This window comes from Coffea arabica, chromosome 6c (genome assembly GCF_036785885.1).
Source record: "Coffea arabica cultivar ET-39 chromosome 6c, Coffea Arabica ET-39 HiFi, whole genome shotgun sequence".
Lineage (NCBI taxonomy): Eukaryota > Viridiplantae > Streptophyta > Magnoliopsida > Gentianales > Rubiaceae > Coffea > Coffea arabica.
This window is the reverse complement of record NC_092320.1, coordinates 52836876-52854582: the sequence shown is the minus strand read 5'-3', so window position 1 is coordinate 52854582 and position 17707 is coordinate 52836876. Positions and strand designations below refer to the sequence as shown.

The following is a 17707-nucleotide window of genomic DNA, read 5'->3' as shown; positions in this document are numbered from 1 at the left end:
GAAAGGTTATGCTATATGCTCTTTGTTGCTTATGTGGTAGTAACTCACTGGGCTTAAACTCATTCCGTTCCATTTGTTTTCCTTACAGGAAAATGATCACTTTTGGAAAGGTTGTACTAGCAAGTTGAGCTCATGTAAATGTATCTTTTGAATAGCTCTTTGAATGAAACCCTAATGTGTATTGGGTTCACTTTCTTTTGATTGGCAAACCGAACATGTATATTCGTAGTGAATGATTTTTGATATGCCGCTTTGGCTTGAAAATATTACATTTCAATGTATGTATGTTTGGTTGATACTTGGTTGAATTTCGGAGCAATTCGTATTTCAAACGGCAAAAGAAAAATTTTGGCTACTCTCGGCCTAGTATCTGGATTCTGACGTGGCCGGTACTGTTCATCATCGGATTTGATTTTCGTATATTTTTTTTTATTTTGTGATTTTGACTTGTTTACGCTCGTGGGTATGTTCCGGAACGTGTTAGATCGACGTGAACTGATCCGTAGTCCTGGCGAGAGCTGGGCAGGCAGTCCGCTAACCCCTTTGGTTCGCCTTAGGGGAAAGTGGGGCTGTTACAAGTGGTATCAGAGCCACTTCGCATGGTCTCTGCGCGGAGTGAGATTGGGCCAAGTGGTGTTGTGGTCCTAATTTCATGAATATGTCTAAGTGCTCGTTTGAGCTTAAGTTATGAACCGGGCATGTGATAAGTGTACTAATCATTATCATGGGACTCGAGGAAGTTAGGTATGTATGTCGGGTAGGAATTTTTAATAAGGATAGTTTACTCTTGAGACCGGCCGGTTCGAGATGTGAATTATCTTAGACGAGATTCTTGCGCCCGGATACGAAAGATATGAGGGCCTAGGTTAGAAAGGATTTGGTGAACTAGAAAGGCGATTCTATGGAACTTCGTGTGGTTTGTTCGGGTGTGGTTAAGCGTGATCGACCTTGATTAAGATATAAATATTTGGACGAAACCCTAGAAGGGCAAAAGCTTTTCGTGAGTTCTTTGCACTTGTGACCTAGGTGTCTATAGTACTTTTGGAGGACCCTTTTGTTTCATGGAATGACTTCATATGTACTTGACTGACTGTTCCGTATAATTGCTTAACCTGGTTATGTGATCTATGTATACGTGTTATGTGTTTAAATGCTCTTCGTGGTAATTGTTTGAGTTACTTATTCTTGTTTCATTGTTCCTGCCTGGTGCTACGGAAAGGAGGGTTAGGTGCCCTTTAACAGTATATTTATTTGGTGACCTAAATTGAATTAGATTGATGGAAGGCACTCGGAATGGTCGAGGCCGTGGACGCAGAACTAGACAACCCACACCGGTTAGGGATACGGGGGAAACCTCTACTGGACCCAATCTGGAACCGCAAGTAAACCCTAATGTGCAAATAGCTGCTGCTATGCAGCAAATGACAGACTTGCTAGCACAAGTGGTGCAGCAACAGGGCCAAAACCCAAACCCTAACCCTGGAAACCCTGGTAACCATATCGAGAGCGAAGACAGAGCTCTCGAACGATTCCAAAAGTTCGCTCCGCCAAAGTTTGTTGGGGGACCTTCTACATTGTTGTAACCCTGTCTTTTAGCTTCGAGATGGTGGGTCCTACACCCTCATCCGATAAGCGTAGTGCAATTTGTGCCATTACCGCATAAGGAGGCCAAAACTGTTTTGTTGTTAGGGCTAATATAGTTACATTTCCTGATTTTCTGGTTTGCTATCATGCTTATATATGCATATGAAACCCTATTGGGGTTGTGATTGGCATTACTTTATGACTCGTTATCGAGTCTCATTGTACTTGTTTACGTATTTTAAACTAATGATAAAAAACATAGCGAACATGTGAGAACCCGTATTTTTCCCTTAAAGTTTTTCCTAGGGTTTTCCCCCTTTAATTGCATGTTTGCTGCATTTTCTGGCGTAGGAAAATTTTCTTGGTGGATTTTATGAGTAAGTATAGTTTTTAGATGATTTTTCTAGCATTGGGTAGTTTTTGAAAAATTACGGATATATATTGGACGTGGGACCCACTAGTGCGAAAAGTTCGGAAAAATTTGGCCGATAAGGTTAAGTTTTGGATACTGGTTGAAATTTATCGGGTGTTAAGAGATAAGTAGAGGATGTGAAGTGATTGATGTGAGAGGAAAAAGAAAAGATAGGATTGCATTAATGGAGGTGACAAGTGTCACCATTGTATTGGAAATAGCTTATGACTTACTATTCATTTTCTTGACTTTTTGACCAATTGCTTAAATATCTCAAAAATCACACAAAATTCATTCTTGTCTTCTAACTCTTGGCCGATTCTCTCTCTAGCAAAGAAGGAAGAAAAATTCCTTCAAAGTTTGGCAATTATCTAGCTCAAATCCTCCAAAACACTTGCTTGATCTAGTTTCTACTCCATAAAATCCCTCCATTTGGTGCTAGTGAGTGATTTGGTGAAGTTTTTTGGAAAAGCTAAGGTGTCCTACAACTCTCCCTCTCTTGTTTACTAGGTGAGTGGTATATGAACTTTCCCCTACACTTAATGAAGCTTGAGTTGTGCTTAGTGGAAGCTAAAGTGTTGAATTTTGTGATTTAATTCTTGTTTTTGGATGAAATGGTGAAGTTTACAATTTATTGGTGATTTTTCTGGTTTAATATGATCATGATGTTGTGGCCTTGTATGATGATTGGCAATGGCCTATAATGACTCTAGTAGGTGTGAATTATTGATAATTGCAACCAATTTTGGGTTTGGATTGAAATGTGAAAAGTTAGGGTTTCATAACCCCTTTTCTGTCCGGTTTTGTATCAGATGGTTAGATGTCGAATTGGCCTTTGCTTAAAACATGAAAGTTGTAGGTATTGATGTGTTTGAGGTGCCTGTAAAATTTCAGGTCATTTAGAGTAGTGTAGAGTGAGAAATGTCGATTTTACTGTTGCTGTTCTGGGTTGATCAGAATGTGCGATCTGCGTCTGAAATGGGTTGTTTTGGCTGGGATTGTTTTAGATTTTGTTGTTAGTGTCTTCTGATGAAATGTAGCTTGATGTCCTAGCTATCGTATGCCTTTCGAATTTCTGCATTTGGACCTGTATAGACTCAGTTGTGCTGATTACAGCATAGTGTGATTTGTAAACCTGCAATTACGGTTCTGGTTTGGTATTCTGCATATTTGACCTAGTTGTGCTAGGATTTGGACTGAGTGGCCTTCTACATTGTTGTAGCCCTGTCTTTTAGCTTCGAGATGGTGGGTCTTACACCCTCATCCGATAAGCGTAGTGCAATTTGTGCCATTACCGCATAAGGAGGCCAAACTGTTTTGTTGTTAGGACTAATATAGTTATATTTCCTGATTTTCTGGTTTGCTATCATGCTTATATATGCATATGAAACCCTATTGGGGTTGTGATTGGCATTGCTTTATGACTCGTTATCGAGTCTCATTGTACTTGTTTACGTGTTCTAGGGCGTGACGGTGGTTCACGACATTCTCTTGACGGAAGTGCATGAAACAACACTTAATTGATAAGTGAGTATACTTCTCACTTAAATGTTACAATGTGGCTTTGTTATTTGTGAATTTGATGCCTTGAAAGCTTATTTGGCTAATGGAAGTGATTGAGTTGAGGGTGTACTTGACCGCCCTCACCCCCTTGTGATTCCATTCATGACTGTTTACCGTTTTACTGAGATACTGCACTTGCTATATGAGATATTGAATTGCAATCATGGAAAACTGATTTGGTGTCGTTTGGACGAATATCCAACGGCCTTACTGTATTGCTGAGCTCAACCCCGTAGGTAGTCAATTGAATCGAGCCGGCGAGAGATTGGTCGTGAAAATTGTCATACCACGGGGACTGTACTGGGGAATCTTGTAGTAATGAGACTTTTGGTTCCGGTATACTCGAGTATTACCAAAAGCTACTGATTGGAATGCGGGCCCGGTTGGGGTATGTTTGGTGGAAGGGATGTGAGTGAAGTGGGTTCTACGGTTGGTACTCATAAACGTTGACGGAGAGTCAATGAGATTGGATCAAGAATGTAAGCGTGGAAATGGGCTCTTGAGAGCCGTCCGTATCCTTTTACCGACTTGTTTTATTCTTTAATTGTGTACTTGAAATGAAAGGTTATGCTATATGCTCTTTGTTGCTTATGTGGTAGTAACTCACTGGGTTTAAGCTCATTCCGTTCCATTTGTTTTCCTTACAGGAAAATGATCACTTTTGGAAAGGTTGTACTAGCAAGTTGAGCTCATGTAAATGTATCTTTTGAATAGCTCTTTGAATGAAACCCTAATGTGTATTGGGTTCACTTTTTTTTTATTGGCAAACCGAACATGTATATTCGTAGTGAATGATTTTTGATATGCCGCTTTGGCTTGAAAATGTTACATTTCAATGTATGTATGTTTGGTTGATATTTGGTTGAATTTCGGAGCAACTCGTATTTCAAACGGCAAAAGAAAAATTTTGGCTACTCTCGGCCTAGTATCTGGATTCTGACGTGGCCGGTACTGTTCATCATCGGCTTTGATTTTCGTATATTTTTTTTATTTTGTGATTTTGACATGTTTACGCGCGTGGGTATGTTCCGGAACGTGTTAGATCGACGTGAACTGATCCGTAGTCCTGGCGAGAGTTGGGCAGGCAGTCCGCTAACCCCTTTGGTTCGCCTTAGGGGAAAGTGGGGCTGTTACAAGAACACCACGTACAACTAAAAATTCTCCAAATTGAAACCATAGATTCTCCATTATATATAATGTAAATAAAGCATGTAGATGATAAAAAGTTATAGATTAGATAGAAGGAAACTAACCTAGAAAAAGAGAGCCAATTGCAACAAATAACTATCAAAACAACCAACAATAATCTAAATGGCAAAGGCAAAACCACAAGTTAAAACTTCATACAATTTAAATAAGAAGTAATTATATATATATATATATATATATATATATATATATATATATATATATATATATATTGATAATGTGTACACTATCACGGTTGGATGCATGACACGTATATAAAATTTGAATTTCAAATTCAAATTTAGATTATGTATTATACATTCAATAGTGAAAATTTTTACATTATTAGTGTATAGAATATTGATCCTTTAAATTCAAATAAGGTTATAAAGTAGCATTAAAAAAACAGAGAAAAAGAGAAAAGTTGTCTTCTTACTAGCAATAAGAGTAACAGACAATAGAGAGATTAGAATGAAAAGAGCAAAAATGATACTAATAAAAAGAAAAAGGAACAAAAACATAAAGCATATAAATGAATCATAGAATAATAGACAGCATCATGAACGAAAGTAAAAATGTAGAAAAAACAAGCAAAAAATCAAGCTTGTAATTTCTTCGTTCAATGGCTACAAATTTTCATTGAAAACAATTTAGACAGTTCTATCCCTACTATTTGAAATGAAAATAATATTTGTACACTTTCTTATAGAAAATAAATAAGAAGTAAGTAATATCAATCTACTCGATGCTTAAAAAAGGAGTCAATATCCTTTTTAAATAGATAGAAACACATATTTAACCTGTGATAAAAAAATAGTACACCTTTTGTGGATGTTTTAAAAAAGGAGTCAATATTTACTATATATAGGTAAAATAAGCAACCATCAAATCATCTATACCTCTAAGCCAACACGTTAATTGAGAATGAAATTGATTTAATCACAGCACAGTCAAATGAGTGCTACGACTTATGAATGGACCAAACCATCATAGCTCAAACCAAATTCCCAATAATCCAGATAGGCCCTATCACTTGGAAAGGCAAAAAGGTAAAACAATGCAAGACATGCCTGAATCTGATGAGCATGTCTTATGAAGATGAAAACGCCCATCGTTTGTGCCCTCTATTGTGCACATGGAGATGTTTTTGTTTGACATAATGACTTATATTGATGAAAAGTTAGAATTATATGTTTTAATTATTTGGATGGTTAAAACTTATCAGTTATTAATTGAAGAGCCAAAAGTTGAATTTGTAATAGTTTGGGAGCCATTGGAGAATCACGAATCCTATAGCTCAAGTTGACATAATGACTCAAGTTGACAAAAGGACTAGAATTATACATTTGAACTAATTGGAGGGTTAAAACTTATCAGTTGAAAATTTGAACTTCATTATAGTTTAAGGGTCACTAGTGAAATTGTCCTTAAATTTAAGTACTGAATTAGGTTATCAAATCGTCCTAAATTCGATGTCGGATGGAGTATTAGATTCACCCCGTTATAACTTTTGTCTCATCGTAAAGCCTAGTAATAATCTGGACAGTGGCCACTTTTACATTACATCATAATCCAGACACTAGCCCAAATTCTCATCATAAAGCTTGATAAAAATTAGGACACTAGCCTAAATTTATGGTACCTCATAATCTAGACACTGGCCCAAATTCATTGTGGTACCATAATGTCACGTTTTGATCCCATAAGCCAACAACCAAGTCAAATTATTTAGTCTCTGTTGTCCCTACCCAATAATAGATATCCGTAAAATAGATATTTCAAGTTCTACTTGAGTGTTAAAATTATTATTTAAATCGTAATCCTACAACTCTTAACTTTTCGATGTGAGGTTGGGGTGTAATATACTTCCATAGGATAAAATTCAAGGTCATCCATTTAGAATTTTTGTATGGTGGATTAGGATTTAGATAAGTTTAAAAAATATGATGGTGCGTAAAACCTACTATAATGTCTACAATTATTATCTTAATCGATATTGTTTTTCATAATCGTTACCGGCAAATTTTGGGATCTAAATTTTTTAAGTTAAAACATAAACGCACATAAGATGATTCATAAACCAAAAAATTGCTGGTGAACCTTACATAAGTAGACCAAAAAATTGCTAGTAACGTTATGCAAGACAATGAAAGTTCTGGCAATGATGAAGACACACCTTTGTGGGGATCCGTAGAGATGGCAGTTGGGACCGATGCCTGCAAGGGACTAATAGAGCTAAGGTTAGGGTTGGGTGGGGAGCGAGGGAGCATACCTTTGCTCATTCCTTGCCCTGACACTCGTTAAAAAATTATATATATAATGTTTAATTTAATTCGTTACAAACTTATATAATAATATAATTAGTTACAAACTTATAATAATGATATTATAAGTATTATATAATGTATAATAGTACATATAATATAATTAATATTATTAATTATACTGATAATTATACATGTTTATTAATAGAAATTATTAATTAGCTATGCTAAATTTATTAATACATTTATACTAAATTTCTAATTACGCTTAACACAATAATGCTTTTTTTCTAAAAAAAAAAAGAACAATAATGACTTGATGAATATATTTGTCTTAAAATTGAAAACTTGACTACTTTAATTGTATTTGTCTCGTCATATTGGATTATATTCACATAACTTTTGTTTAATTATTTTTATGGATTTCAAATGTGAAATTATAATAAATAATGATTTAATGATGTGTTGATATTTAAAATTACTTGATTCTTGGCTAAAATTTAGTTATAATATAATTATAGGACAAATTTTTATTATCCCGGAGAAAGCAGGCCAGGCAGGGCTCCCTGCCCCACCCCGCCCCCCTTTTGCCATTCCTAAGGATCTGGTCTGGGCTCATTGCCCAACTATTGGGGAGGTAATCCCAATATCAGCAAACGTTAGTGGAGGCCATTGTCATTTGCCTGAACAAAAAAATATCCGTATAGCCTAGGCAACAGAGTACAGACTCTGTATAATGGCCAAAGAAAACCCTCTAGAGGGTTTTAGCTTTAGTCTTTCCGCTGTCTCACCTCACACACTCACCTAAGAAAACCCCCACCACCGCAGCCTCCGCCGTGATGGGCGGCGCTTCGAGGTTGATAATGCTTCTTACCACTCCATTCCCTCCTTTCCTCCACCAACCCTCCCTTATTTTCCTCCGCCCCATCACCCGCTGCCTCTCCACCTCCACCACCAGTCGCCGCCTCACTCTTTCTACTCCCTACAGCCACACACAGCGCCGCCTTCTCCTCCCCACAACAAAATCCTGCAGCCGGCAGCTCCACGCCCAACGCCTCAATGCCCCCTCCATTTCGCCTTATAAAGCTGCCTCTGCCGCCTCCAACCACCCGTGGCCGGAGTGGTCCAATTTAATTAATAAACTCTTTTTCTCCCAGGAGAAGCTATCCCCTGGAGCTGATGACCAGAAAGTACACCCTGAAGACGCCTTCGTGGTTTATGAACTGAAGGAATTATCCGAATAATTTATTCGTTGTGCTTCTCTTTGCTTAGCTTTCTCCCGGGCACACCCCAATCTTCTAGGGTTTGTTATTATTTCATTTTCCATTTTTGGTAAATTTTAATTGTTCGTTTTCCTCGTATTATCAGTTTTAGTGATAAGAACAAGATTTGCAGGTTGTTGTCCAGGAAGGATATTGAAGTGATTGTATCAAATGGGACACCATTTCTATTTAAATCTGCTCTCGATACTGCCAGGAAAATGAGGGTATATTTGGGTATCGAAGGAAGCAATGTGAGTTGATTCTGTTGTCATTGATTCTAAAATTTGTGCAATATGATAAACTTGGTGTTGATGTTTAAGTTCCTCTTGTTCCTTATGAAAATGTGTAATATATGAGCCGGTTAAATGTTCTCGTAAGTGGTCCAAGTATATACACCACCATGAACATGCATTGCCCCGGTTATGGAACTGCGTTTGAACTGGAATTGCCCCGTATGGGGACTTTCCAGTTTTGGAACTTCCTCTTACGGTGTGGTAGGGATTAATATAGAAGTCGTAGGGATTAATCTCTGTTGGCTTTTTTGAACAATAGGGCTCTGCTGGATTGTATTTTTTGGGAGAGTTTTTGGATAAATTTTACTATAAGGGGATTAGAGAACGTGTTAAAAGAATCTCTTCAAAATTTGTTTCCAAAAACTCAATCCAATCTGAGAATAAACTTCCAGGCAACTGAGTATTTGGTTTTCGGGAGTTAAATAGTATACTGTACAATGAATAGTTATTCTTACTTGCAGGAATAAATGGTTAGCGTAGCTATCATTTGGCATTTGGTGGTTAGATTAATATTGCTCCTTATTCTGTTGCTCTTTTCCCCCTGTTAGAGTTATTTGTTGAATCCTCAGTGCATATGATTTTTCAGGTGTTGGAGTCTGATAAGCCAAACATGGTTGACATTATGAAATATATATTGAGTTATGCAAGCAATCCCTCTGTTTCGTCAGAAGAGAACAATCTCTACAGCAGAGAACTAACTGAATCATCTGTTAGGAATCTGCTTTCCCAGATGACTGAATTGAGTTTTGCGGACCCCGCAATTGAAGTTCCTGCTTCAGAACAATACCAATTGCATGGTGGAAATGAACAAACTGCAAGGCCTCTGAGACAAAATGTTGAAATGAAGAGGGGTGACTGGATATGCCCAAAGTAAAATAAGTTAATTTTGCTCTTATTTCTTTACTTCTATCTGCATAGTCGATTGCTCTGTTCCTTTGACCCATTAATTGTGATTTATCCATGTGGAGAACTGAATAATGTGATTGGATATTCTGCTTTAACCCTAGTTTTTGTTGACTAGTTTGTGGATCTAGCGTTGTTAAAAGTAATGGAAGTGAAATGAGTTTCCTTGTATTTTCTTTCTAACAAAGACAGAACACTGCCTTGAGATATCTCATTTTAGTGTAACTGAGTAAATGTTAGGAGAAAATATTCCGTAACTTCTAGATTTTCTCTTCACTCTATGTGTTCGTTTCTTTCTTCAGTAGTTCTTTTTTTTTTCCTCCAGCTAATTTCCTGATCGATGTGTGTATGGGTATTTTGTCTTTTCAAGACCCTTTCTCTATGAAATTTTGAATGCATGTCTAAACTAATCGTACTTACCTAGTATTCATCATAAGATTCCTTCATGAGGTAATATTATCCTGGTACTGTATGCTTTGCAGGTGCAGTTTCATGAACTTTGCAAGAAACTTTGAATGCCTTGAATGCGAGGAACCTAGGCCAAAGAAGCAATTGACTGGCAAGGAATGGCAATGTCCTCAGTGAGCATTCATTCCTATAACTTGAATGTATGGATGTTATTGCACTGTGCTCATTGAGAACATCACTATGTATTTTTCTATTTCAGGTGCAATTTCTTTAATTACGGAAGGAATTTGGTTTGCTTGAGATGCGACTGCAGAAGACCTAGGATAGCTGCAGCTAATAACGTACATTCCATGTCTGAGTTGGGATACACGGACATCAGATTAGAAGAGAGTGAAGAGAAGGCAAAACTCTGGTTTAATAAGGTTTCTGAGCTGGAAAATGCCTCTGATTTGAGCAATTCGGCTGTTGATGAAGATTTTCCAGAAATCATGCCCCCTAGAAAAGGAGAAAATAGATTTGTTGTAAGCACAAGGAAGACTCCTTTAGAGAGAAGACAGGCCAACTCTCAACGTCAAAACCTTTTGGGTAATCATGGGATTGCAGAAGGTAATGCTTCTCAATCTCCTGGCAGTAACATGGCCCTGGACTCATCAATCAGGAAGAGTTTGGACCAGATTCTTGGTCACTCATCCCCTGTTTCTAGAATGGCTGACCAGAGTATTGCGACTGAAGAGAATCTTGAAACTAATTCTTCTGCCTCCCGTCCTTTGTCTAGTCCTATGGAATACCGTCAGCAGAACAATTCCGGTTATGTTCCTTCTACGTCATTATCACGAGACACGTTTTCTGAACAAGATCAGAAGTTGAAGTCACAAGTTGGCCAACATGTAGACATTTCTGATATTGTCTCAGCAGGGGATAGTCCTCAAAGTGATGCAGTTGCTGGGAAGTCAGGTGACGATAAAATCTTTAGCAAACCAGAAATCCCAAATGATAGCCAAAACAAAGAGCAAGCTGAAAAGTCAGAAAAATGGTTTCAGAGAGTGGCGGAGCTGCATAATGTTAGAGACTTGCCAAGTGCAATTTCAGATGAAGACTTCCCAGAGCTAATGCCAATGCGTAAAGGAGAAAATCGTTTTGTGGTTAGCAAGAAGAAAGATCGTTCTTTAACTTCTCCAGCATACAAGAGACAGGTGGCTGCAGAGCAGGCAGGCAATCCACAGTTTGTTCCATTTGTTCCATTCCCTCCTGGATACTTTGCAAGAAAGGATACGCCAACATCAGATGAGATAAACTCATCGACAAAACCGTTGACTGAAACTTCATCAAGTTCCAGAATAGCGAAGAATTCTCCTCAGAAATTGGAAGAAGTAGGACCTAAGTTTTCTGAGGAGAATGCTGTACAAGAAACAGGGAGTCAAGTAAGAACTTCTGGAGGCTGGAGTCCAAAAGTCTCAGGGGACCAGGGGGCTGTTCTGGTTGGGAACTCAAGTCAAAACCCCAATGCCCGCAGTTCTGAGATAACAACAAATGAAAATCAGGGCAGTGGATATTCTAGAGAAGAAAATACATTGCACAGAACAAATTTGGCTCGAGGTTCATCACAGTTGTCTAATCAGAATGCTAGAGCTGGCTGGACTGGGAAAAGCTTGGAGGGATCAGCTGTGAAGGAACCAGATCCTTTAGATATGTCGGAAGAGGCCAAAACAGAAAGATGGTTTCGGCGTGTCGCTCAGATAAAGGACATTTCTGAGCTGAGCCAGATACCTGATGAAGACTTCCCATCAATAATGCCCATGAGGAAAGGGGTAAACAGGTTTGTAGTGAGCAAGAGGAAGACACCATTAGAGAGGAGGCTGACATCTCCTCAATATAGAAGAAACCTTCCAACTGTGAGCTCGGACCCTGTAAAAAAGGATAATGACACTAAATGAACGAAATTAAGCACACTGTTCGTCCTTAGTTGAAGCATTTACCCTGTTCATTATGGCATGCTTGCTTGCTTGATCCTTGCAAAAAGAGGAAATTGCAAGTTCTACCGATAGTTACCCAATTTTGCCTTTTGGGATTGGCTAGTTTTCCTTTCTGCCCATATGAGCTTGTTGCGGCTCTCAGGAAACACCAATATATATGTGGAATTTAGAAATTAGAAATCTTGAATTAGCATGTACTTCCAGTTGTAACGTTGATCTAAGAATTAGAATATATGTGAAAGTTATGACGAACATTTTTCTTTTATTAAAGAGGAAATTAATACAAGATAAGATAGTATACACTATTTTCTGTCTTTTTTAACTATACATGAGAGATATATTTCCAGAGAATTGGCTCTTCGCTAGTCCAATGACCTTTTTCATAAGATGTCTGCCTGGTTATAGAGGGTGCGGACTTTAATCTTGGACTTTAAGTGATGTTTTTCAAAGACTTTATTTTGCTTGAATTCTACAGACTTAAATTAAGAGACGAGCAGATATTCATTATTTATATTATCGAATATGGGTATTTTTTGAGATGTCTGTTTCCATCTAAAATCTGATTTTAAGGATATTCCATTATTGAGAAAATTTAAAACCTGAAATGCATGAAAATTCAAATATAAATAACATTGCCCAAACTACATACACCTGATAAAGACCCGGTTGAGAGGAAATTCATTTATCTCTTCATTAATGAATATAGCTAAACAAGATGGGATCCATATTCTGAATTCACTCGTATGTTCCAGTGCTGAGAACCGTTGCATCGATATTTGTCGCTATTTCCTAAAATTTAGCATCTGATTCAACTAATTATTATGGTAGGAAAAGACAACTATCTACTTTGTCATGCATGATAGTGTGTTTATGGAGTATAAGACTATACCCCATAAAGTTGGATGAGAGAAACAGTTATACAATGACCAGTACGATGCAGTATTTTCTTGAAATTTCACCTTTACTTCAAAAGGCAGCACAAATTTATGCTTATTTTTTTTCCCTTGAAAGATGATTTCTTGATTGTCAAGATTAGAAAAGGACATTTGGAACACTCTTTCCTTATGTTGGCAAAAACATTTAATCTCACCTGTATAACATTTAAACAGATACACAAAGGAAAAGAAAAAGGAAAAAGGACAAACATAACGGCTCTTTTATCTTTTTTTTCGAATTTATGTTGTAAATTTTGACACCAACGAAAAATTCGCAGTATTAAGCATTGCAACGTGGTCTACCATGAATCTGCTTTCCTGATTCCAGGAGTTCAACTCCTACTTTTCCTCTGACCGAACGCCAACTCTCCCTCCTCCTCCCAAAAAGCCAAAAACCTCAACCCCTTCCCTCCCTTTTATCACACACACTCACACGCAGTGAGAGGAGGAGAATGGCCACCCTAGTTCAATCTGGAAAATGGATTCAAAAGGGTCTAGAAATCATTATAGCAGCAATAAGTTGGATGGTATTTTTGTTCCTGGATTTTCTTGAAGTTTTCATGTGCATTTTCTATAGATTGTTGGATGAATTCCTGGAAGGAAAAGCCTATTCTTCATGTTACTGCATGGAATTAATGGAGGAAAAGGAGAAGACAGGTGATTGTCATCAAGTTGCTCAAGTGGAAGTTGATGGAGAGAGTGAGCTGTCTGAAACGCTTCATCGAAGGAGAAATTTCTTTAGGGGCTTATTGGGGTCACTTGGGATTTCTTTGGTTCCAAAAGGATGGAGAAATGGTGAATCATTCTTGCAGATGAGGCATGGCACCAGGTGGTCTGATTGTGGGTGTGATTCTTGTGTTGAGTGGATGAAAAATGCTGATGATCCAAAGCTTCACGTTGTGGTCCAAGAACCACAGACAGAAAGAGGTAAAACTGTATGTGTTGCATTTGTGATATTATAGATTTAGTCCCTCATGTTTTAACCTTTATACTACAACAATTTCACATTAATTTCTAAGGATTAACTTTTTGTGCATTACCAGTATAGTGATTTTTTTACTCTAATAGCTATGGATATACGCCACATGTCCTTAATTTGAATTCATAGTACGTGGTATAATCTAAATTTGTTAGCATAAATATAATTATATATTGAGAGTAAATAAAAGTTATCCAATTTCTAATGCAAAATTGTAAACCATGGGATTTTGCTGAATTTGCAATCCATGTCATTTTTGGAGTTTTAGTATCGAATGTGAGCTCCCTCGTCTCGTTCTAGTTTATCTGCTTTAGAACTAGAAGTGGTAAATGAAATTGCTAATTTTGTGTCATTTCAGTCCCGAGGATGGTAGATATTTGGTCCCTGTAGTCCTTTTGGATGGAATTTTATGGATCAGCTGTCACGGTTTTGCATGTAAAATTTGCAGCAAGAGAGATTAATATGTAATCGCATTAATGTACGTAGAGATTAAATTTGCCAATATTATAAAAATTTTTCTTCTAGAATAGTATAATCTTGAACTTAACCAAACAGTTTCATTCAAAAACTTCTTTCTCTTTAGAGTTCAATTGGCTTTGCAAAATGCAGTAAATGATGCTAATAGGTTATAAAATGACAAACTGCAGGCAGACTCTTGGAATAGTGTGAGGCTGTGAGCTAATGTAATGTGGAATCTGTTCTTGTCCTTTGTGTTTTGTGGCTAGATAAGGAGCTGCAGCCGGATAAGATAAAAATGCCCATAACACTTTTAGAAAGAGTATGCCCAGCAGAACAATTTTAGGATAGTTTTGGGACCATTATGATGAGTGGCTATTTCTGCCTTTGTTAGGTGTGGCTGAGTATCCAGTTCCAATGATTCTCCAGTTTCTGGAACCTTAGCGACTACTCCATCTCTGAAGGTAATGCAGCAACTAGCTCCCCTGGTTAACCTGCCCTTTGTATTTTGTCAGCTAGATAAGGAGCCCTTGCTGGATTAAATTAGAAGTGGCATAATACTTTTAGGAAGAGTATATCCAACAGAAGAATTGGGATTTAGCAAGGATTGTTCTTGCCTTTTTGGACCATTATAACTAGTGGAATTTTTTGGCTTTGTTAGGTGTGCCTCAACATCTAGTAACACTACTGATAATTCAGTTTCTTGAACCTTATTGACAAGTCAATCTCTCGAAGTATTGCAGCAACTAGTTTCCCTGCTCACCCTGTTCTTTGTATTTCAAGCAATTCTATTACGTAGATTGGGCCCCCTAAAGATGATTTCAACAGTGTATGCCTGCACAGACAAAGCTGCTTTCTTTATACTTTAACAAACAACAATTTCAGCAGCATAACTTGTGGATGATATAAACAATTTAAAGATGTTCAATCATTAAACTGGCATTGTATTAGGGTATTTTCTAAGAAAACTCTGACAATAACAAGGGCACTCAAAGAAGCTACTGAAATTATTGGACTGAGGCCTAAGCAGAAAAGACATTATCTCAAATGCTTAAAGCAGTAAAATTCAAAATTGATGATTAATTTTTCTGTTTTGAAAACTTTCCAGTCACATTTTTTAATCAAAAGTCCAAATTTGATGGTTGTTCTGGCCATTTCAATTAATAATACTCAAAGAAACATGCATATCAGTTGGCAAAATAGACATAATCCATGTAGATTTCTATGATAAATCGACAGAAATGTTTCTTCTATCTGTATTTCTTATTTCCACTAGCATTATTCTCTCACTACCTTGCCTGGAAGAATCAAAAGCTATGCTTTTTGGGAGCAAACCATTAAAGAAGAATTTTCACATGTTAGATAAGGAACTTGCATTTGAATATTTTCGGTACAAGATTTGCTGCATCACTAAAAACATGTTGCATCAGCATTCCAAAAGCTCATCTGACTTTTTTGTGCAAGAGTTGGTAATGACAGACATTGTGTGTTTGGCAGCTAGCTGGGTGGGCAGCAAAGAAAGGGAAGCCGAAAATGTGATATTTTTGCATGGTTTTCTCTCATCCTCCTCATTCTGGACAGAAACTGTATTTCCTAATTTATCTGAATCTGCAAAGCAAAATTGCAGATTGTTTGCTGTAGATCTATTGGGATTTGGGAGAAGTCCAAAACCAAGGGACTGTTTTTACACCCTCAAGGATCACCTAGAAATGATTGAGTACTCAGTGATCGGTCCATATCAGCTGAATTCATTTCATCTAGTTGCACACTCCATGGGGTGTATCATTGCTTTGGCATTAGCTGCAAAACATTCTAAATCTGTGAAATCAATAACCCTCATAGCACCGGTGAGTGCACGATATGTTAAACAGTAAAATGCTGTTTGAAGCTATAAAGTGAGAAGCGTCATGGGATGATCAAATTTTGTCCCAGAATCCTTTTACGATACAATTCTGTTATTTTTCCTTCTTGTTTTTCATTTCTGTTGTGTCTATATGACAATGTGATCTCATGCTATTTCAGCCTTACTTCTCTTCTTTGAGAGAGGATGCTAGTATGGTAGCACTTGAAAGACTTGCAGCGAAAAGACTGTGGCCACCTCTTTTATTTGGTTCATCATTTATGTCTTGGTATGAACACTTAGGCAGATGTGTGTGCTTCATTATTTGCCGAAATCATAAAATGTGGGAATCACTCTTGAAATTCATCACCAGGAGAAGGTAAATTATACAATAAGCATCAATCTTGATTTTATTTTATTTATTTATTTTTTTGTGTGGATGCATTTCAACAATCCTTGAAAATTTTCAAAGTAGAACTGAATTGTACCTCTTTCTGCTTCAGGAATCTACATTTTACGTTTATAGACTTGACTCGGCATACTCATCATTCTGCTTGGCACACAATGCATAATGTCATATGTGGAGGGGCTAAATTAGCTGATAAGTACTTGGAGACTTTGAGATTGGCCAAAGTGAAAATCAATGTTATCCAAGGCACTAGAGATCAAGTAGTCCCAATTGAATGCAGCATCAACATTCAAAAGCAAGTTCAAGAAGCAGAGATTGACAAGATTGCCAATGCCAACCACGGCAGTGTAGTTTTAGGTAGAGAAAAAGATTTTACAAGGGACTTGGAACGTATATGGTCTTCTGTTGCTGATCTGCATTAGACGAAAACGTGGAATTAATCCACCACTAACCCCCATTTGTGAACTACTTTCTCCAGCAGATGATTTGATTTTTAAGGATTTACTTTCATCAGTGTAGGGAAATTTGTTTCAAATAGATAAACAAGGCAGGGTTATTGGATTTAGTGCAGATTCAAATTGGTTTTCATGGCTTCATGTGCCTTATCTTCACTTGAAAAACATGCAGGGATCTTGTTGGCAATGTGCAAGCAAAGTCAATTTATCTTAATTTAGGATTTATATAATTTTTATCATAGTGGTAACATCCTTTTTCATTTGTGAAACCTCCCTCTGACTAGGAAGAAAGAGAACCAATCAAGAGGCCTTCAGCATCTTTCTAAGTGATACTGCTTCACAAGTTTGTTGTCCTAGGTTGAGCAGAGCTGCAGAAAGTTCGATTCAGATTTTTGCCAATTAGTCAAATATCAGCTTCTTACATATCTTAAGAAAAGCAAAATGTAAAATGAATCAATAATAGATACAATCAATCTCCATGATAATGATTCCAGGAGCTTAAGCTTGACGATTGATCAATTAATAGTAACATCAGTAAATGCACAAAGTAATGGTCTTACAGATTTACAGTGATTTTCTTACCACATTTGATACATATATTCATATATTTCTCCAAGTTCAGAGTTTCCAAGTACACTTTGATCTCTTCCACGGAGTGAGACCTGAAAGCTCTTCACAATTTTGAGCACTCCCTCATGCCTAGGAGCTATGATTTTTCACTCCTCTTGAGAACACTTCATTCAATGAGTACGATCAATAATAAATAGACAAATAAGAAGATAG

At 37.3% G+C, this 17707-nt stretch overlaps 1 protein-coding gene and 1 pseudogene across 2 annotated transcripts; both read left to right on the top strand.

Moving 5' to 3' along the window:
• The first annotated feature begins 7701 nt into the window (after nt 1–7701).
• Nucleotides 7702–11930, top strand: LOC113691320 (zinc finger protein VAR3, chloroplastic-like; annotated as a pseudogene).
• Nucleotides 11931–13047: 1117 nt separating this feature from the next.
• On the top strand, nt 13048–17123 carry LOC113692104 (probable lysophospholipase BODYGUARD 4). 2 transcript variants are annotated; one of them, XM_027210461.2, is made up of 4 exons: nt 13048–13712; nt 15718–16067; nt 16243–16349; nt 16564–17123. In XM_027210461.2, the coding sequence occupies exons 1-4, from the start codon at nt 13238–13240 to the stop codon at nt 16889–16891; spliced, it is 1260 nt and encodes a 419-aa protein (XP_027066262.1). In that variant the 5' UTR covers nt 13048–13237; the 3' UTR covers nt 16892–17123. The 2 variants fall into 2 exon arrangements, with proteins under 2 accessions (XP_027066262.1, XP_027066261.1); XM_027210460.2 differs by having other exon boundaries at nt 13059–13712; nt 16243–16439.
• Nucleotides 17124–17707: the final 584 nt, after the last annotated feature.